The sequence below is a fragment of the Notechis scutatus genome, chromosome Z (assembly GCF_049901735.1).
Source record: "Notechis scutatus isolate UNSWTSFEM ecotype Mainland chromosome Z, rNotScu1.2, whole genome shotgun sequence".
Lineage (NCBI taxonomy): Eukaryota > Metazoa > Chordata > Lepidosauria > Squamata > Elapidae > Notechis > Notechis scutatus.
Window position 1 is genome coordinate 138,838,197 of NC_142025.1, and position 20,496 is coordinate 138,858,692.

Below are 20,496 nucleotides of genomic sequence, written 5' to 3' on the forward strand. Positions count from 1 at the left end.
CATATGCCTTGGAGCTCTTAGGTGAAGAAAAGAGAAGAGATGCTGAGAATGCCTGGATTTTATGCCTTTCGTTGGGCTTTGAATTTAAGCTTGTCCTCTGGTTAGTTGTCAGACTCCCATGGGGCCATGCAGGGGTAATTTGATAGGTTGTCTTTTGAGTCCCCTGCTTGGTTGATTCTTGCTGAGTGATGATGTATAATGAAAGGGCTTTTGGCAATTCCTATCATGGCTCTGCCGGCAGGAGGTGGATCTTTGTTATGTATAAGGCTCGGGCCTTATAAGGCTCGGGCCTTAAAGGTAAAGGTTCCTCTCGTACATATGTGCTAGTTGTTTCCGGCTCTAGGGGGCAGTGCTCATCTCCGTTACAAAGCCGAAGAGCCAGCACTGTCCGAAGACATCTCTGTGGTCATGTTGCCAGCATGACCAAATGCCAAAGGGGCACAGAACCCATCAAAGTGGTCCCTATTTTTCTACTTGCATTTTTACATGCTTTCGAACTGCTAGGTTGGCAGAAGCTGAGACAAGTAATGGGAGCTCACTCCATTATGCGGTGCTAGGGATTCAAACCGCCGAACTGCCAACCTTTCTGATTGATAAGCTCAGCGTCTTAGCTACTGAGCCACCACATCCTTGGCTCAGGCCTTAATGGCCAATGAACAAAGGTGGGAGGGCTGAGTTTCTGCCTCTGAGGTTCTATGTCTCTTTTAGGGGAAATATTCTGCCTTTTTAGTATATCCTAAAATATTTCATTTTCCTAAGAAAGGGATGGGTTCTAACCTCCAACAAAACAAAAGACAATCTTCTGTGGCATTTAAACAACTTATTCTGCACAGAACAAAATCAGCATAGTTATGAGAGGGTTCAGCACCTTGCTTACTGAAACAGATTTTGAATACAACAAATGTTAATATTCCTCTGCACATTATACATTTCATAGAGACAATATATCCTCTGGGTTTCAGCATATTAATCCTATTAAACACATTATTTGCAAATATATATAGGAATCTTGTGTTGCAATTGGATTGCATTTAAAGCATGCTTTATTGGAGTTACTGAATATTGCAATTTAATAACCAATTTATAATCTCATGTTTAATTGGCAAGGTTCTCTAGAATGCTAGCTAGCTAAGTCTGTACTAACCCACTACTGTACATGTAACTTTGCTTCTGGAACATTATACTCATTTATTTCTATGTATTATAAATGGTTGCAGCTGGAGCTCATTGTGCAATGTTTAATTTCCATCTTTGTACATTCAAATTAAAGACATTAAACATAACATTATAGGCAGGGGTGGGATACGACTCCTCGGAATTTACAAGCTTCCCTGCCCTGTGAGCCACTTGCCTATCAATCGACATTAGCACGTCATTAGTACGCTGCCACGGAGAAGCAGCCTTTGAAACAGCTATCTGTTCTTGTTTTTTAACTGCAGCTGTGGCTCGTTTGGAAGCTGAAGTTGAAAAATCAGGAAATAAAGATCAGGTAACAGCCCAGGTGGGTGGGTGGGCAAAAACATCAGCATAGAACCGGTTCTATGTCTGCTGCTCTTCAGAGCTACCAGTTCTACAGAGCTGGACAGAACCGGTAGAAACCAACCCTAGTATAGGCCAAATTAATAGAAAAATGGAGGAGAGGGCAGGAATTCCAGATAGTAAACTGTAGCATCAGTTAATAAATGATTCTGAATGTCAGGTACTTCTGCTCATTACAGGTAGCCTTCAATTATGACCACAATTAAGGCCAAATTTTTTGTTGCTAAGCAAGACAATTGTTAAATATGTTTAGCTCCATTTTGCAACCTTCCTTGCCATAGTTGTGAATCATTACAGTTGTTAAGTTAGTAACATGATTGTTAACTGAACTGTTTCCTGGAGCTTAAAAAGTGGGGGGGGGGGCACTACTATACAGTAAAGAGACAACTGCAAATCATAACTAGTTCTGAGAATGGACAAAAGAATGGGGATTCTACTACCAAAGGAAATACATTTTCTGGAAACTAAATACTCATTTTGGAGAGCAAATGAAGGGTGGTTACCTTAGAAACTTCAGTGTCAGTTTGAACACATGTGTCTTGCAGAAAGATTGGATTGTATCTGAGAATTCAGTCCTTCATATTAGAAAAATTTAGCCCAACTCTATCCTTATTAATCACAAGAATCCAGCATCCAGTTGGAGAACATTTATTTACCATTTAGCTGGCATAGTCTCTCTTATAATTTCTGCCTGTAATTCCAATCTCTATTTCTAATTTTGGTCTCAGTCATTTCAAATAATCGCAGAAGTCCACAAATGTAAAGTTACCAACTTTTATCATACTATGACATAGAATAATCATTTAGCAAAATTAACAGTTTTCCAAGGCCTGGCTTACTGATTAATTTCAAGAAGAAATAGATCATACAATATTATCTTTTCCATGAGTATCTGATTTCTAACATATTCACTTGTGAATAAAACATAGCATCTCTTTGTCCTCTTCTCTTGAATCCAGTTATGTAGAAAGGCATCTTCTGAACTGTTTCCATTTCACTTTGTTCTGCATTAGAAGTATTATACCTTTGAGAGTTCTATAACATGATTCAATGTTATTCTACAGCAAGTACGTTTTCTCCCTTTGACTCTGCCAAATCCTATACAGAGGGAAAAACACAACCTCAGCTTGACTCAGTTAAAACGATCTAATTTCCTAAATCAGAATGTTCCGGAAATTAAGCCAAGAGGATAAATCCCTAGCAGCTTCTGGTGCTCCTTTTTTCTTGTGCTTGGAGTCAGCCAATACTAAAAACACACAGGAGTTTCCCTTCCTTACAAATGGGTATCATCCCACTCAAGAACAAAGGTGTCGTATGCCAAAACAACTGTTGATCCTTCTGGAAAACAGACTTCAAGGAAGGTGACAGAAATAGTTGTGGACAGGAATGGCAATAGCCCCTGAGAGCGAGATGCCCAAAGTGTCAGCTATGCAAGCTACTCCCATGGCAAATTCTCGATGTTCCGGCTTGCTCTGCATGGAAGAAAAGAGGGGTGGAGGGAAATAATATTTCTCTTAATGACACTGGATGTGGGTTTCTGGTCTCTCTACAAAAAGTAATACACAGCTTCCTGCTGGCCCTTCTACAAGTGGCACATTACTGTTCTTACATGGTGTTTGGCTAGGGATGTGAACCAGGCCATTGTAGCTTAAACTATTTTTAACAAGCCATGACTTAGTCTATATGAAGCCAACCCATAGATGCTAATATTTTGTACAAGAGATTGCTGGAAGAATTGGGTTCATTGAAAGTATTGAAACAGAAGTTGGATAAAGTCTCCAAAGAAAATAACTGTTCCTTCCAACTTGAAGATTGTCCCCTAGCTGAAATGTCCAGTTCTACCCTTTGCAAAACAAGTGATGAAAATACTTGTTTTATCCTATAATAGTTAAAGAGGGCCATTGAATTTGTTTGCAGAAAAGCCCGGCAAATTCTTATAATGATTCCATCTTTTATTCCAGGTGAGAGCCACAACTCCTGGTCAAGAGCCACAACTTACCATTCTTCAGCCAGTTGATGTAAAAACTAGATTTGGGAAGTTAGTTCGATGGGTGGTTAATTGTAAAAGGCTATATTTAGAGCCTATGCTACAATTTTGATGTGTTTCCTACTTAAAACAGGATGGGGTGATGTGAGCACTCCCTGGCCAGTGTTAAGATATGGTCAGCAGGATGCCAAGGACTATGAAAAGGGCAATACAGTGTCATAGGAAATTTATTTGTTTTACACATGCTCTCCTCTATCCACCCAACATATGACTGATCTTCCATTCCTCCAGTCCCACCTCTTGCTTCTTCCCTCAAACTCACCTCTTCGCTGACACAGTGGAAAGTGTTCACATAGCCAGCTCCTCCCAGCAATCCCTCATACAATATCAGCACAAAAACCACATAGATGTTGGGTAAAAACATGTAGCTCACAGCAAACAGAAGAAACACCATATTCAGGCACTAGAGGAAGAACAGAAGAAAATTAGCCTGGTAAAACAGTAGCAATTGTCTGGAAGCCAAATCACAGATAGCAAATAGTTTACGGTGGCAGGTCACAAATTACTCAAATAGAGCAGGGGTGTCAAACTTGATGCTTTGATCTGGCCCGCGGGGTCACACTGGAAACAGTGAGGGACCAGCCCACAGTGCCTCTATCAGCAAAAATGGAGCTTGAGAGCCACGTGCGGCCCTCTCAAGCTATGTTTTTGCTGGCAGAGGGTTGCAGGAGGCCGTCACAGCCGGAAATGGAACCTGGGAGCCCGTTTTCACTGACAGAGTCTCCACTCCTCTACTCGTTGCAGAATATCTTATGCCACCAGACTCGAAATTCTAGACCTAGAAAACCTAGAACTACTCCGCCTTCAGTCCGATCTAAGTATAGTATATAAAATCATACATTGCAATGCCCTACCTGTCAATGAATACTTCAGCTTCAGCCATAACAATACAAGAGCACACAATAGCACACAAACTCAAGATTAACAGCACCAAACTTGATTGCAGGAAATACAACTTCAGCAACAGAGTGGTCAATGTTTGGAATACTCTACCTGGCTCTGTGGTTTCTTCCCCAAACCCCAAAAACTTTAACCTTAGACTGTCTACTGTTGACTTCACCCCTTTCCTAAGAGGTCTGTAGGGGGCATGCATAAGTGCACCAACGTGCCTACCGTCCCTGTCCTATTGTTTCTTTTATTTTTCTTATATGTATCCATGTATTCATAGCTATGTTTTTACTTATACTTATTATCTTGTAAGCAACTGACAAAAATAAATAAATAAAAAATAAAAGGTTGCCCCGATATGAGTGACATCAAGCTAGCCATGTCCACCCTGGCTTTCCGAGGTCAAACACAACCCTGATGCACCGCTCAATGAAATCAAGTTTGACACCCCTGAAAGAGAGGCTCGCTGGTTCTTTTTTGTTTTTAATCAGTCCTTGCCTTCTCAGGTTTTTAAAATCAAATATCTTTCACAGATATTAACAGCTTATGCCCCTGATGAATCCCTCTTGGCTGATTCTGATAGCTGTTTATGATATTGGTAGAATATTGAATTGCTTACAGTAGTCAGATTTTGTTATTTTTATTTTTTTGCCTGGTGCAAACCAGCTTGAGCCTATGAAAGTAGGCCGAATGTAAATAATTCTAATACATAAATACAAAGCAAGCAGGAGGAGTGGAATAACAATCAAGAGAGGACCTGTTTTAAGTAGATAGGAAGGAAGTATTAAATAGACAAGAAGGGGAAACATTGGTGAGGGAAATTTTTTACCTGCAATATAGCCAGAAGCCATATCTTTCGGATCCGTATACAGCTGGCAGAGGAACGGGAAATAAAAACCCCTGCCTGATAAAGCATTTGATACCTGCAAAAAGACAGTAGGAATTCGGCTCAAGCCACAATATGGCTGGTTAAATTGTTACTTCTATATATGAACATACTAACTGTAAATATAAAAAAATTATCTAGACTTAACACAAGAAGTTTCACATCTATGGGTAGTGCTCGACTTGTGACCACAGTTGGGACCAGAATTTCTGTTGCTAGGCAAAACGACTGTTAAATTACACCAGATTTTACAAATGATTTTTGCCACAGTTGGTAAACGAAGAACTGCAGTTATTAAGTGAGTCATGCAGTTGTTAAACAAACCCAGCTTCCCTGTTGACTTTGCTTGTCAGAAGCTGGCTGGGAAGGTTGCAAATGGCAATCACGTGACCCTGACTGATCATAAATATATGCTGGTTGTCAAGTGCCCAAATTTTGATCTGGTAACCATAGTGATGCTACAATGGTTGTTAGGTGCAATGACTGGCTGTAATTGACTTTTTTTCCACTGCCACTGTCACTTCAAACAGTTGCTAAACAATTGGTTGTAAGTCAAGGGCTACCTGTATCTTTTTTCTAGCCTACCAACCCTTCTCAGTCAGCTAAAAATTCATTTTTTCCCTTCCAAGTAACATCCAGATATCAGTTAATCATTGTTGGGTGAGGCTAATCGGGGTTACAGTCTAACATTTGGAAAGCACCGAGCAAGAGGTAGTTACTTTATCATCTTCCCACTTACCAGCGATATTGTTCAGGATGATTTAAAGTTGTGTTTCGAAAATACAACAATTCAAACTGGGAAAGAACAAGACAGAGAGTCAGTGTTAAAAAGAAAAAGGGCAGAAAAATGAATCAGCACCCACTGCCAATAAATGAATGACTACCGATTCCACTGACCAGACCCTGGTTGATGAAGTATTCGGCAAAATACACTACAGACAAGGGGATGAGGTATTTCAAAAGACCCTGAAAGAGACAAAGTGAATGAGTTTATTGTGTGAACAGCCAAATTGTTTAAGAAACCACCAGGCCCTTCTTCCTACAAGTAACACCATCATCTACACAACTATAATTTGGAAATATCGTATTATGTGTTAATGTCTGCATATAAATAACATGCAGATAACACAAGAACTGCTTCTGAAGATTCTTATACATTAAAGCATTACAAAATTAAAGCCAAAAAGTACAGATAGCCCTCAACTTACAACCACAACCGAGCCCAAAATTTCCATTGTTAAACAGGACAATTATCAAGTGAGTTTTGCCACATTTTATTATCTTTCTTGCCTCAGTTCTTAAGTGAATCACTGCAATTGTTAAGTTAGTGACATGGTTGTTAAGTGAATCTGTTCTCCCCATTGACATTTCTTGTCAGAAAAGGTGATTACCTTTTCACCTTATGACACTGCAACTGTTATAAGTATATGCTAGTTGCAAGTGGCTGAATTCTGATCACGTGACCAATGTAATGTTGCAACAATATGAAAATTGGGCATAAGTCAGTTTTTCAGTGCCATTTCAGTACCAAATGAATGGTTGTAAGTCAAGGACTACCTCTATCTTAAAGTACCTAATTACGTGGATTATTTGAAGTTCCAGGGAGAATATACTCATGTGAAACAGACCATGGAGAAGGTTGAGGTGATGATGTATTATATTGGCATAGCACCCAATTTTGGGTTAATAGAAGCAGATGTACTTCAGAGTTATAATCTTAGTAAAGTACATTACAAGATTACAATATGCATGATATACATGCATACAATGTTGCAGCCTATGTTATCACAGAAGGTTGCAATACCGGTAATAAATAAAGGAATAATGGATGGAAACTGAACAAGGAGAGATTTAACCTAGAAATAAGGAGAAACTTTCTGATAGTGAGAACAATCAACAAATGGAACAGCTTGCCCTCAGAAGTTGTGGGAGCGCCATCACTTGAGACTTTCAAGAAGAGATTGGACTGCCATTTGTCAGAAATGGTGTAGGGTCTCCCGCTTGGGGGGGGGGTTGGACTAGATGACCCACAAGGTCCCTTCCAACTCTGATTATCTGTTATTTGTTAAATTATAAAAAAGCATCATAGCTTAAGTATTTTTGATGATAGAAATATGGGAAATTGTATAAATATAATTATATAAATTAAAGGTATCAATGAAAAAAACATGAGTTTGAAAGGCAAGAACTGTATTAATGGTTGATTTTCACTATAAGTTAATTATTTATATATTGTCTGCCTACTGTTCCCAAAATGTGTTTTGATCTAGTCGCCATTTATTATTACATTTATATCTTTTTTTTGTTCAGGGTTGAAGGGGCAATACATTGGGACTGTCTCTCCTCATATTTTTCCTCACAATATCATGCCTGTGAGTAAGTTGAGCTGAGAGAAAACAAGTGACCCAAATTCACTCAAGGAGTTTCCATGACAGAAAGTGAAGTAAAACCTGAGTCTATCTACTCCAGCAGCAAGTAACATACCTGGGAAACACTTCTCTTTCAGGTTCACAGGCCTCCCTCTGTTTTTTTTTAATCCTATTTTTCAAAATTAAGATACTTCTTGGCTTTGACAACTGCCCTACCTTATCCACTAATATTTACAAAATGTATTCAAGTAATGTTCTTTCTTCTTCCCTTTTGCTACCACATTTTTAATCCACCTCTTTCCAGAGAAATCTATTAAGAGAAGATTAAATAGCTACACAATATTCTTGCAAGAGATCCTTCTAAAGCCAACACGGGTGCCAACTGTTCCCTAGGCATACTTACTGTTGATCCCCACTTAAAACCAACAGGAACATATTTACACTTGCCCAAAAGGTTCTTCCCACCTTCTCTGAGCAGGCTTCTTACCTTGGCAACCTGTTCTTTTTCCTGCAAGGTGAGCTGAGGCTTTTGTATCACTGGAGGTGGAAGAGACCAATTGAAATTATAAAGATGGCATTGTGTTTTCCTCTGAGAAGTGTTACAGAAACACACAAAGCTGTGGGGAAGTACACAGCCTGATGTTAAATGAGTTAGCATTGACTTACAACCGATTGCTTAGCGACTGAACTTCTGATAGATCTACTTGGGGTGGGGGGAGGAATTATGATCTGGATTTGAAGTTCTGATGGTCAAGGCACCTCAATGATGTGACCACATTTTTGGCGCTTGGCAACCAAGTTGCATATATAGCTGTTTGCAGCATCCCAGTCACGACTGCATTTTATAATGTTTTTTTCAAAAAACCACCATTTACTTCCAGTTTTCAGCAAAACCATGCCCATCACAACCATTGAGTTGCTTAATGACCATGTTTGCTTAGCAACCAAACTGATTCACTTAATGACCGCTACAAAAAAGATTAGAAAATTGGGTTGGTCACGTGACTGACCCATTTTACAACCATTACAAGTTACAATTGTGATGGGTAGGCTCCAATATGGTCGCAATTTGCGGCATCTGTCAGTGGTGGGATTCAAATTTTTTTACTACCGGTTCTGTGGGCGTAGCTTTGTGGGTGTGGCAGGGGAAGGATACTGTAAAATCTCCAGTCAGAGGTAGTATTTGCCGCTTCTCTGAACTACTCAAAATTTCCGCTACCGGTCCTCCAGAACTGGTCAGAACCTGGTGAATACCACCTCTGGTCTCTGCATTTGGTTTGATTTGGAACATGGGAGCTTTAAGGAACGAAATAGTTGCTATAAGCAACAAAGGTTTAGTACCGCCCACCATACCCCCATCATGTGTCTTAAAACCTACAACTCCCTCTCCAAAAATTAGGGGCACAAAGCAGGCCCTTCAAAAGAGACTTCATGGTATGGATGCATGCAGCCTGCCCATAATTAATTGAAAAGATGACAAGATTTGTAATAAAATCATTCCTGCCTTTGGCCTGAACAGAGGGCGTCATAATGAAGGATGCAGAAAGAGCATTTTTCAGGGAGAAACGATTTAAAGAGAAGAACATGCACTAATTAACGCAGTGGTGGGGTTCAGCCAGTTCGCACCACTTCGGGAGAACCGGGTATTAACTTTCTGAGCAGTTTGGGGAACTGGTTGTTGGAAGAAATCATTAGGGCAGAAAACCGGTTGTTAAATTATTTGAATCCCACCACTGGGAACACGCTTTCCTCTTCTGAGGTCAGGGAAGTCATTCACACCAAGTCACTTACTTTGAGGGACTGTCAATCTGTCCCCGAGAAGAGGCTGCTGGATCACAGAAGGACAACGTGGCGATTTTGGCTTGCAGACCCCCCAGCCACAGCGAGGGGCTTGAGGAGGGGGAGCCAGCAGGAAGCAATAGCTATGGAGGTGGAGAAACAGGGAGATGGTCAAGGGACTTAACAAGATCCCGCCAGGTTGATGTTATAGTGATTATCCCCCAAATAAGCCATAGCTTGCTTCTGGCTAGCAAGAACATGTTACCTAAAATTTCATCCGACTGTTTGCTTATTGTTATTATTCCCGCTAGCCAAAACAATGAGAAGGATCCTTTTTGTGACTAATGTCACATTTAAAAAACAAATGTTTAAAAACTAAACACTACCCAATGCCTCTCCTCGAAGGTGATGGGCGGTCCAAAAACATGAAATATAAACAAACGAATAAATAAATAAATGCAAGGAAGCTTCAGTGTCAAACTCGCAGTCACGTTGCCGTCACGTGATGTATCTCAACGTTTTTTCCCTTCGCACAGCTGGGCTGGGCGTGACTCATCCAGCCCGCGGGCACCAGTTTGACACCACTGAGTTAAGGGAAGTATTTCTGGTTGATTCTTTGTTCCTAATTTTCTGGAGTAGGTGCAGGTAAGAATCTTTAATGTTAAGCCTCTCTCCCCTTATTTTTCCTTGAAAATGGATCCCACAATTTTGAAAGGAATGGCTGGGGAATTCTGGGAGTTGAAGTGCATGCATCTTCAAGTGGCCAAGATTGAAAAATATTGATCTAGGAACTGCAAGCCTTGCGGGATGTCCAATCTTCAACTATGGTATGAAGTATAGATTAGAGAGACTACAAAGTTCTACAATCTTAGGAACAGTTAAAACACATGTAACTGAAAAGGATGCAGAAGGACTGAAGAATATTCAAATGTAAAACAAAAAAAGAAAATAGCATCTTCACAAAGATGATTGCTACTACCGGTACAAAGTGCTTTTCTGTTTCTTCTTAAAATAATTCTTATTTATAATAATTCAATTTTATGGCAGACCCCGACCAATACGTTCAACAATATAAAATTCAAATAGAACTAGAGCACATAATCCAGATTAACACTGCAACTTTTGATCTTCCAGTTTTGGACTTCCCCAAAGATGGACCGCTGACCGCGATTGTCTGTGGCTTTGGTCCATGCTTCTTCATCTGAGAGCCCCGATTGGCTAGATCTGGGACAGAAGCTGCCTCGTAGGGGCGGCAGAGGAAGGGGAGACCATCAGCCGGGTAGAGGGGGGGTCGCAAACCCCCTCCCTGGCTTGGCAAAGCTCCTTCCCGAAGACGTCTGAAGTGGTGGTCTAAAATGGCCACCCTGAAGGGGAAGAGTAAGCTAGAATAAGTTTGTGCAGGAGAGAGAAAGGAGTGGACAGCAGGAGAAACAGGATGTTATAATTAAATGAAAGGTACCTCAGGATTAATTTTTAAGAATTTTTTTTAAAAAAGGACTTTAAGTGGCGAAGAGAAAGGAGAGGAAAAAAAGGGTGTGAATTATTTTTTGACAGTGGTGGGGCTTTGAACCGGAAAAGGTAGAAGCATGAAGAAGATATCATTTAACTAATTTGGATCAATTGGATTTGATTTTTTTGGAAAACTGTGGTTTAAAAAGCCCTGAACAGAGGGGGGAAAAAGGGGGGGGGGTGAAGATTTGTTATGATAAAGAGTGCCATCTAATGGTTAAAGTTAATTTGTTTTGTTACTAAAAGATTCTGTTTCTAAAAATCTTAAGGTTCATTGATACAATATAAAAGATCTTTGAAAAATTGAAACTTTGAAACAAAGAGAAAAGCAGGAAGATTCTGCCCTGGGATTAATTGTGGATTTTGGCTGGATTTGGATTTGGACTAGTTATGAACTTAAAATTTGAGAGCAATAAAACAAAAGCTGACTGTTGGAAACTAACCTCATAGACACTGTTTGGATTAAATTACTAGACAAAAATGTGTAAAGTGGCGAAATCTCTTCTGGACTTAAAAATGGAACTCAGAAACATGAAAGAAATATTACAAGAACGAGGTGAATCGCTGGGTTATACTTTAAAATTCTTGGAAAATGAGATATTAGAATATGAACAACAAAGACAAAAGATGAAAGCTGAAGTGGAGCTGACAACAGAAGAGGCCATTTTTAACAATCATCGGGAACAAAGAACTCTGAAAAGAAGGAGGAGGAGAGTGGGAAATAAAAATATCAGATGTAAGAAGTTAAAAAAGGGAATATCTGTAAATTAAAAAAGGTAAACAGAAACAGCAGAAAATCGAAGGGTGGAAGGAAGCTATAAATAGGGAGGGGGATAAAACTGGAGTGGCATAATAAAGGGGAGAATGAAAGGGAAAAGAAGGGATAAGAAGCAGGATTTGGAAACAAAGAAATATGGGAATTGTAAAAAAATGAAAAGGAATTGTTTATTTAGAATGCATAAAGACAATGGCTAATTAATATTTTAAAAGGGGATTCTGCAAGGTGAGGTAGGGTAGTTTAAATATACTTAAAGTTATGAATATTGAAATTGTAAATAATTTTTATGAATTTAAGAAGGGGAAAAACCATGTAGAATCTGATTTATATTTGCTATGTAGTTTTAAAAAGGATTATTAATTTCAATTTTCTAGGTAATAATGGTTAACTATTCATTGAGATGAAAAGGGAAATAATTAGTGAATATGTAAATTTTAAAGGTGGCACACTTAAAATTGGTAATTTAAGGGGGAAACTAATTTTATAGAATGATTGTATTAAATTCAATTTTATGAATGGATGTAATAAGAATATGTGATGAAATATGCAAATATGACAGTTAAAAGTATTAAAGCATAACAACTATGAAGATATGTGAAGTATAGGTGAATTAAATAAAGAGGCAAGCATTTGGAATAATATAACATAGAAAATGTATAAAAAGTATTGTTAGGAAAAGAAGTTGAATATAAAAATTGAATATGTAATTATGGTCATATTTGTATGTAAAGATGAACCTGTAATCACACTGTTCACTAAAAAGAGACATTTTTAAAATGTGGAAAACTGAAATAAAACTTGTTTTTTTAAAAAAAACACCTGCAACTTTTGTTTCTATTTAATTACATCTCACTCTTCCCTATATTGAAGCATTGGATCTAATGAGCATCCAAATAAAACTTTGCATCTTGCTGTGAGATTCTAGAACCTTGGTTTGCAAACAACAGCTAGAGGAAAAATTCATTCACCAAGGTTCTGAAATTCATTGACTAGGGATTTTGTAAGCTATAGAATATAACGAAGTGCTAGAAGCGAGATGAGACAGTATTTTTATCACACTCTCCCCACAAGGACAGAGATTTGCAAGATTGTTGACAGTGCTTCAAGGCAGTCCAGACCAAAAAATCCAAATCATAAGCACTAAAACTATTTTTATTATAAGATTATAGTAACAGAATATTGCTAGTCTGAATGTGTCTCTTCCGTTTCTGCCTTTATGTTCTACAAAACTAGGGAGGGTTAATTCTGAGATGCTTTCTCCAATTACAAATCCCTGCTTGGGATTTAGATTTGATTTATCAGATATTGTCTAGATTGTAGCTCTTCTTCCTGTCTGTCAAAGTTATTCTCACATCCCATTACAGCAGTTGCCAGGTGTGACATGGGTGCTCATCCCTGCTTCAAGGCATTTTTTTGGCTCTGAGTCCAAAGTATGGCACATTCATATATTTCATATGCAATCAATATCCTGCTTCTTGCTTCATTTTATGCTCTCCTAACCACCAACATTCATTCATTCATTCATTGGCCATTTTTATTATATCCATAAATACTCTTTCCTCTTCTTATTTTCCCCACAACAATTCTCTGAGGTGATTTGGGCTGAGTGGCTGGCCCAAAACCATCCAGTTGGCTTTTATGGCTAAGGTGAGACTAGAACTCATAGTCTCCTGGCTTCTAGCCTTGTGCCTTCACCATTAGACCAAACTGGCTCTCAATTTGTCTTCTTAACCTGTGTTGCCTCTCCTTTTTTGTGCCTGCATGAGGCTCTCTTTGCAGGCCCCATTTTTAGACCTCACCTGGCCAGCATGATAACAGGAACAATGGTCATAAAGAGGAGAGTATCCTGTGGAGTCAGGCCTGCCTGTGTCAGTCCGAGGTAGGAAAGGGCCCCAATCAAGCCAGCCCCACCTGTTCCAGATGACCATGCAGACACCACAGCACTTGTGGGAAGAGAAGCAAAGGAAACATGAGTCAGGGAGCTTTTGGTATACAACTTCCACATAATCATCTCCAATCTAACCGCAGTTCTTGTAAGCAAGAGAAATACGGGATTTTAAAATGATGCATATATGAACTTTTGAGATGCTCATGCTTCAATAAAGTAGTTTTTAAATCAAAAGCTGCTCAACATTTCTCATGAGCATATGTCAGTATTACCCAGGTGCTAGCCAATACGAACTCTGTCTAATTCAAATTTTTAACCACAACCTAAGTTGGATCCATATAGCTTATTTTTTCCAGAGAGAAATAAACACGTTAAGACTACTTTCCAACCAGAATATTTAGTATAATACACCTATCTTCTTTAAATCTTATTAAGAGAGCCAGTGTTAAGGCAAAGAAAATGTTACCCATTAACATTCAGAAATGTATTTAATAGTTTCAGCAGTTCAGTTTAACATCAAAGGACATATGGATCCAGTCACATTAATAAATAATTACTGAGTTTTGGTGGCTGCAAAGCTTATCTATAACTGTTCCTCCCACTTCCTTCCCACCATATGTTTCTGGACCCAAGTAAGCATAAAACTTCCTTCAAAGAGAAAAACTAAGATTGGGCAATGGGCTCTGAACCTGGCCAGACAGTTAGTAAGAATTATTTTGCTTGGTTCACTATATGTACCCTGTCTAAATAATTATGTTTTTGGAAGGGGAAATAGTTTTGATTATATACAGTCTGTTCTGGTGGTTTTTATAAGTTATCCAAATGGTACATATTTTGATGGCTACTAGATATCTCTTCCTGTAATTTTTGAGTGCCAAACCTGGATGCTCATAAAGTTAAAGTATCATTTACACAGGTGGTATTCAGCAGGTTCTGACCAGTCCTGGAGAACCGGTAGTGGAAATTTTGAGTAATTCAGAGAACCAGCAAACACCACCTCTGACTGGCCCTGCTCCTATCTATTCTTTGCCTCCCGAATCCCAGCTGATCGGCTGGGTCTTCTTTTGTTGCCCTGCACAGGAGAATGGAGCTGGAAAACAGGCTACTGGGGTGGGGAGGGAATGGGATTTTGCAATAACCTTTCCCCAGGAGTGAGGAGGGAATGGGGATATTGCAGTATCCTTCTCCTGGAGTGGGGTGGGAATGGAGATTTTACTGTATCCTTCCCTTGCCATGTCCACCAAGCCATGCCTACCAAGCCACACCACAGAACTGGTAGTAACAATTTTTGAATTTCGTTACTGATCATATATATAATCATATAAGCAAAGAGCCACGAGATCAATTCCTAGTAAAGAGTTTGAACCCCACAGAAGAAAATCTAATATCTAAGGAGCCTCAATACAGTAAGGCCAAAATTAGTCAGATGGTACCACCTGATGGTCAGCATCACCAAAAACACCACACAGGATATACCATGTTTATGTATGTAAAGAAAGTTTTCTCGACTTGCTGGGGGGATGGAGTGGGGGGGGGGGCTGCATTTTGGGGGCCACCAACACTTTTCTTTTTCAGTTTTGTCAGTGAGAGTATATAATTTGGCTTTCCAAATCCAGTTTCTGCCTTCATACTCTTTTTTTTTTACGAAGTTACTTAGTCTTACACTGAGGCTGGATCCCATGGCCATCACTTTGTAGAGGTGGTGGCCATGACATTTTCTCAGATTTCCAGTTGGATCCACGGGCCCAGATAAACTGGACATCTCAACTCCAAAGACTAATTTGGTAAGCAAGCAGAGCCACACCTAACCCTTTTATAAGGTGTCATCCAAATCCTGCAATTGTCCTTCTCGATGTTTACCTGTTGAAAAATGATGTGAGTGCCAGGAACGTTATTTCACCAAGACCAGATGATATGCTGGCAAGCACTACACCTATAGGGGTGAGGATGAAAAGGAGACATCACATATAAGCAATCTGTCTCTTGTTATCAAATCTCTGAACTGTGCAGAAGGCTGGGCCTGGCTTCTTCTGTCACAAATCTACCAGTTGTATACAGTATCGTCATCTCTGTGCAAGTTTTACAACTTCAGAACTTTGGCAGAAATATTTAAATTAGAAATGTATTTTACTGAATATTTATTTTTGCCTTCCAGAAGGAATACTTCTACTTGGAATTCCAATCGGATTTCACCTTCTCTATTGTACGCTATTCCATATCTGCACTCTCTTTTTAACAGACATTTAGAATTCTTTTACCTCTGAACATGCTCTATCTAGTTTGATATTTTGGCTCCTTTAAAAAATTATATAAACCTTATGATTTCTCCAACCATGTTAATAACTTCGATTTTATTTTTTACTTTGGATGAGTAGCAAGTAATGACATGATAAACCGATTATGATAAACCATAATTCTGGCATATTATGACCAGTAAATTAGGGTTATGAATGGATCAAAGCTAAGTCAGTTGCATTTGATTATGCAGTCAAAAGGACATCGGTGCTGTAAAAAAATGGCTGGGTTGAATGGCAAACACACTTGTTTCCTCCAAAATAAGAATAATCATCTGTTTTAAGATTATACACACATGAAAATGATACTCACCCAGAAGGCTTTGTGTTGTGTTGGTGGAGAAGGCCACTAGTAAAAAGCTGCCCCAAGCTGAGGTGACACAAATGGCAACACGCAAGCTGTTGAAGGGAGGAGAGGAGAGGAGAGGGAGAGAGAGGAAGGGAGGAAGGGAGGGAGAGCAGGAGGGAGGGAGGAAGGAGGATTAGAATTAACTACTAAGCAATAAACAGAGACTGTTTCTGATGTGAATGCATGTTCCTTTCTCCTTAACTAAAATCTCCTTAACTAATTCCATTGATTTCTTACCTTGATACGAACATACAATAGGAAAAAAGCACTTACAAGCACATTTTCTTCAAAAGGCAAATGTAATCTCTTTACAAGCTAATCACACAACAGGTCAACACTCTCTAGAGCAGTGTTTCTCAGCCTTGGCAAATTTAAGATGTGTGCACTTCAGCTCCCATAATTCCTCAGCTAATCTCTGGCTGGGGAATTCCAGAAATTGAAATCCACACATCTAAAAGTTGCCAAGGTTGAGAAACACTGCTGTAGACATTGACTTGCAGGTATGCTGGAATACTTTTATTCTTACTAGATATGGCCAGGTTGGAAAAGAGAGTGCAAGGCACTGATTCTTTTGAATGCAAAGCATGACAAAATTGGACAACTTTCCCCATACATTATGGACATTTCTTTATGTAAAGAAAGTTTCCATGAGGAGTTCAGGTATAACATACCTTTGATGTAGTTGTTAAAATGCTAACTAGGGACCAGGATATTATGAGTTCTAGTCCCACCTTAGATATTGAAAAACAGCTGGGTGACTTTGGGCCAGTGATTCTCTTTTAGCCCAACTCACTTCAGATGGTTGTTGTGGGGGGGGAAGGAGGAAGAAGCATTATATATGTTCACTGTCTTAAGTTGCTTATAAAAGTAATAAGGCAGGATAAAAAAAACTAATAATAAATAAAAATACCTTCTATTCTCTTACCTATAAGGGTATGCTAATTATTTTGCACCAGTGTAAACTTACCCATATGGGAATAAGTGGATGCAAAAAGGAGCACTGAATTTGATGAAGAGAGTTGGCAAAATGTCTGCCAGCAGTACTGCCTATACAGGATGCAAAACGAAAAAACAAGTAGTTGGTATGCAAACCTCAAAGCATTTTGCTCCTTCCCCTGCCTGATCAGGCCTTTTCACTTACCCCAGTCGAAATGGTGTTGCAATCATACTGAGAAGTGTTGGTGGTGGTATTCTCTGGAGAAGCACTAGGGGGAATCTGAGTGGAAAGCAAAGGACAGGAAGCAAAACTCAGGTGTGGGATCAACAACCTGTAAGGTGCTGCGGCTGCGGCTGCTTGTGTTTACCGAGCAAAGTTCCATGAAATCAGCAAATCTCTGGTCAACACTCTAAAATCTCATTAGATCTGACAATCTCAAAAGGTCAACGTGTTTTAACTATGTGTATGTAAATACAGGTAGTGCTCAACTTACAATAGTTCATTCAGTGACCAAAGTTACAATGGCCCTGAAAAAAGTGACTTACGACCATTTTTCACACTTACAACCATTGTAGCATCCTCAGGATCATGTGACCAGAACTCCAATGCTTGGCGACTGGTTCATACTGATGACCATTGCAGTGTCCCAAGGGCATGTTGTATAATCATCTTTTATAACCTTTTGACAACCGGGTTACTAATTTATCAACTGCAGTGATTCATTTAACAACTGTGGTAAGAAAAGTCATAAAATGGGACAAATATCTCACTTAACCACAGAAATTTTAGGTTCAACTGTGGTCATAAGACGAAGACTACCTGTATGTACATGTACACATATACCACAGTATCTAGATACTGCAGTACAAAAAAAGGAGGAGATTCTATGGATAATATCACTGCACAACGTTGCATGAGTGAATTCTAAGGAGATACAAAAGATAAAAAATGCCAACAGTCTCTCATCACCCTCTTCTATATAGTGCCTCCACTCAGAGCTTTCTGGGTTTACTACAGATAATCCTCATCTTATAACTGCAATTAGGACCAGAATTTCAGTTGCTAAGCAAAGCAGTTATTGAGTCATGCCCAGTTTTACAACCTTTTTGCCACAACTGTTAAGTAAATCTCTGCAGTTGTTATGGAAATCCAGTTTCCCCCAGTTTGCTTGTGGGAAACCTGCTGGGAAGATCAGAAATGACAATCACATGATCCTAGAATGCTGCAACCCTCATAAATATATGTTGGTTACCAAGTGCCTATCTTCTGATCATGTGAATGTGGGAATACTGTGAAGGTTGTAAGTACAAGGACAGCTGTCAAGTTTTTCAGTGCCATTTTAACTTTGAATGGTCACTAAACAAATAGTTCTAAGTCAAGGACTTATTGACCCAGATAATCAATGTCAAATGGCTCTCTGCTAAAACATTTCTGCAAAATTCAACAAAAATGTATTTTATACCTCATAGATAATCTAATAAAATGAACTGCAGCCTTCTCAGTCTCTGGCTATTGGCTCAACTGGTTGAAACTAATGGGAGAATCCACAGATAAGCAGTTCTGCTTCATTTCATATTCGTGTACTTCCTTGTTCTTGCATACAAATTTTTCCTTGTACTTATTTTCTACATATTTATTTCTTCCAGTAACTGACATTTTCTCTTGACCTATTCCTTATTCTGCTTTTATGCAAACATCCACACAGTTGTCCTCCTTGCACACTCACCGGTCTAGTCCCATTATGCTCTGGCACCTTTTGATTGCTGAGAATGTCATGGGCTGCACTCAGCATCACTACATAAGCAAAATTGTTGCAGAGACCAAGCAGCCTGAGTGAGGAGGAGACAATTTAGGACACATGAAGGTTACCACATATGCATACAATAGTGTTTAGGTTCCTAAAATGTGTTAAACTATAGAATAGATACTTAGTTTTGGCTTACTGGACTGTACAAATTCAAATATTGTGGTTTACTGTGGTGTTTTTCAACCTCAGTGGCTTTAAGATGCTCCCAGAATTCCCCTGCCAGCATGTTGACTGGGGAATTCTGGGAGCTGAAGTCCACACATTTTAAAGTTACAGAGATTGAGAAACACTGCTTTACTGTATAAACTTGGTTGCACTAGATCCAGCCAATAGTGGCTTTTTAAAGTATTAAGTGAACTATGCTTTACCATAGTATGAACTATATCAATGCTATCTTTTTGTTCATTTTTTTATTGTAATTGTAGATTTTTTTATTGTAATTACAGACCCCTCTTTCCTTCACAACAGAGTTCAGATGCATGTAAGCAGGGTTCAAACACGGATTAGATCCAGATCAGTTTAGCTATGTTTGTTGCATCAATCATTTTTTCAGACTATATAAAACATTATCGCCACACTCAAAATTCCCCAAAGCTCTGATGCATACAACATAATGCATGTAACTAGTTGTACAAAGTGTGCTGCAAATAAATAGGAGAACAACCCAGCCTGATTGGAAGAGGATGCGTAAAAATATCAAGTTTGTAGAAAAAACACTCAGAAAATAAACATGGACACAAAGCAGAAGTGCATAAGCTTATGTTCTCCAACAAGAAGAAGAAGCTAGTTATCATACAGCAATATTGATGAAAGAGGAACTATGTGTAGTAGCAATTGAAGATGTGATATTGAACATCCTGCATCGCCTTGAATCAAAGAAGCAGCGTAAAGAAATTCACCAAAAGCCTGCATTGTTTCTCAGCTGGCTGAAAGCATCCAGGGTGACTTCAGACTCTGCAGAGAGAGCCACACCTTCATTTTCCTCTGTTTCTGGGGAGAGAACAAGCACAGCTCTATGAATTGAGGAGACATGGGGGGAGGAGGGGAAATCTGAACATGATATCAGACTCACCCTCAGACTCGTCGTAGGCTTCTTGCCATCTACCCCCTGCGTGTCCCATGGAGGAGGCAGAGTCAGGGCACTAGAGGGATCACCTGCAATTAAAAGGAGGATAACAATGCACAATAATTTTTGGGACTTTCAGGGATGCACTGAGATGCTCCCTCTGGCTTGCGCTCGCCCCCGTCCCATTCATCCCTCTGGCTAAAGCTCCGACGCTACCTTTAAGAAAACGTTTCGATTAGACTCCCCTGCAAATCTGGGGGCAGAAGATCGGAGAAACTGAAACCGAAGTCGTAGGCACAGCAACTCTCCTGCAGATCCTACTTCCTGGTTTGATACCACTTCCTCCCTCCTGCCACGCAA

The 20,496-nt window shown here is 39.4% G+C and overlaps 1 protein-coding gene across 2 annotated transcripts; it reads right to left on the minus strand.

Moving 5' to 3' along the window:
- Positions 1 to 2,299: 2,299 nt before the first annotated feature.
- Positions 2,300 to 20,473, minus strand: CLN3 (CLN3 lysosomal/endosomal transmembrane protein, battenin). Of its 2 annotated transcripts, none has more exons than XM_087947561.1 (16): positions 20,353 to 20,473; positions 20,143 to 20,225; positions 19,970 to 20,054; positions 18,990 to 19,092; positions 17,468 to 17,542; positions 17,294 to 17,373; positions 16,291 to 16,376; positions 15,544 to 15,616; positions 13,595 to 13,738; positions 9,521 to 9,651; positions 8,217 to 8,266; positions 6,258 to 6,326; positions 6,100 to 6,155; positions 5,304 to 5,397; positions 3,849 to 3,989; positions 2,300 to 3,011 (listed from the first exon to the last, which is right to left on the minus strand). In XM_087947561.1, exons 2-16 carry the CDS (start codon positions 20,189 to 20,191, stop codon positions 2,892 to 2,894), a joined length of 1,356 nt encoding a protein of 451 aa, XP_087803687.1. In that variant the 5' UTR covers positions 20,192 to 20,225; positions 20,353 to 20,473; the 3' UTR covers positions 2,300 to 2,891. The 2 variants fall into 2 exon arrangements, with proteins under 2 accessions (XP_087803687.1, XP_026533326.1); XM_026677541.2 differs by having other exon boundaries at positions 19,970 to 20,060.
- Positions 20,474 to 20,496: the final 23 nt, after the last annotated feature.

What these genes read in the sequence shown, in the direction of transcription:
- CLN3 (XM_026677541.2), bottom strand. Translation starts at nt 20,191, where the DNA reads ATGGGACACGCAGGGGGTAGATGGCAAGAAGCCTACGACGAGTCTGAG. An exon ending in AAAAAGAACAGGTTGCCAAG is followed by an intron (nt 6,327 to 8,216) that starts GTAAGAAGCCTG and finishes TGTCTCTTTCAG; the next exon opens with GGTCTTTTGAAATACCTCAT. An exon ending in CATCCTGAACAATATCGCTG is followed by an intron (nt 5,398 to 6,099) that starts GTAAGTGGGAAG and finishes GTCTTTTTGCAG; the next exon opens with GTATCAAATGCTTTATCAGG.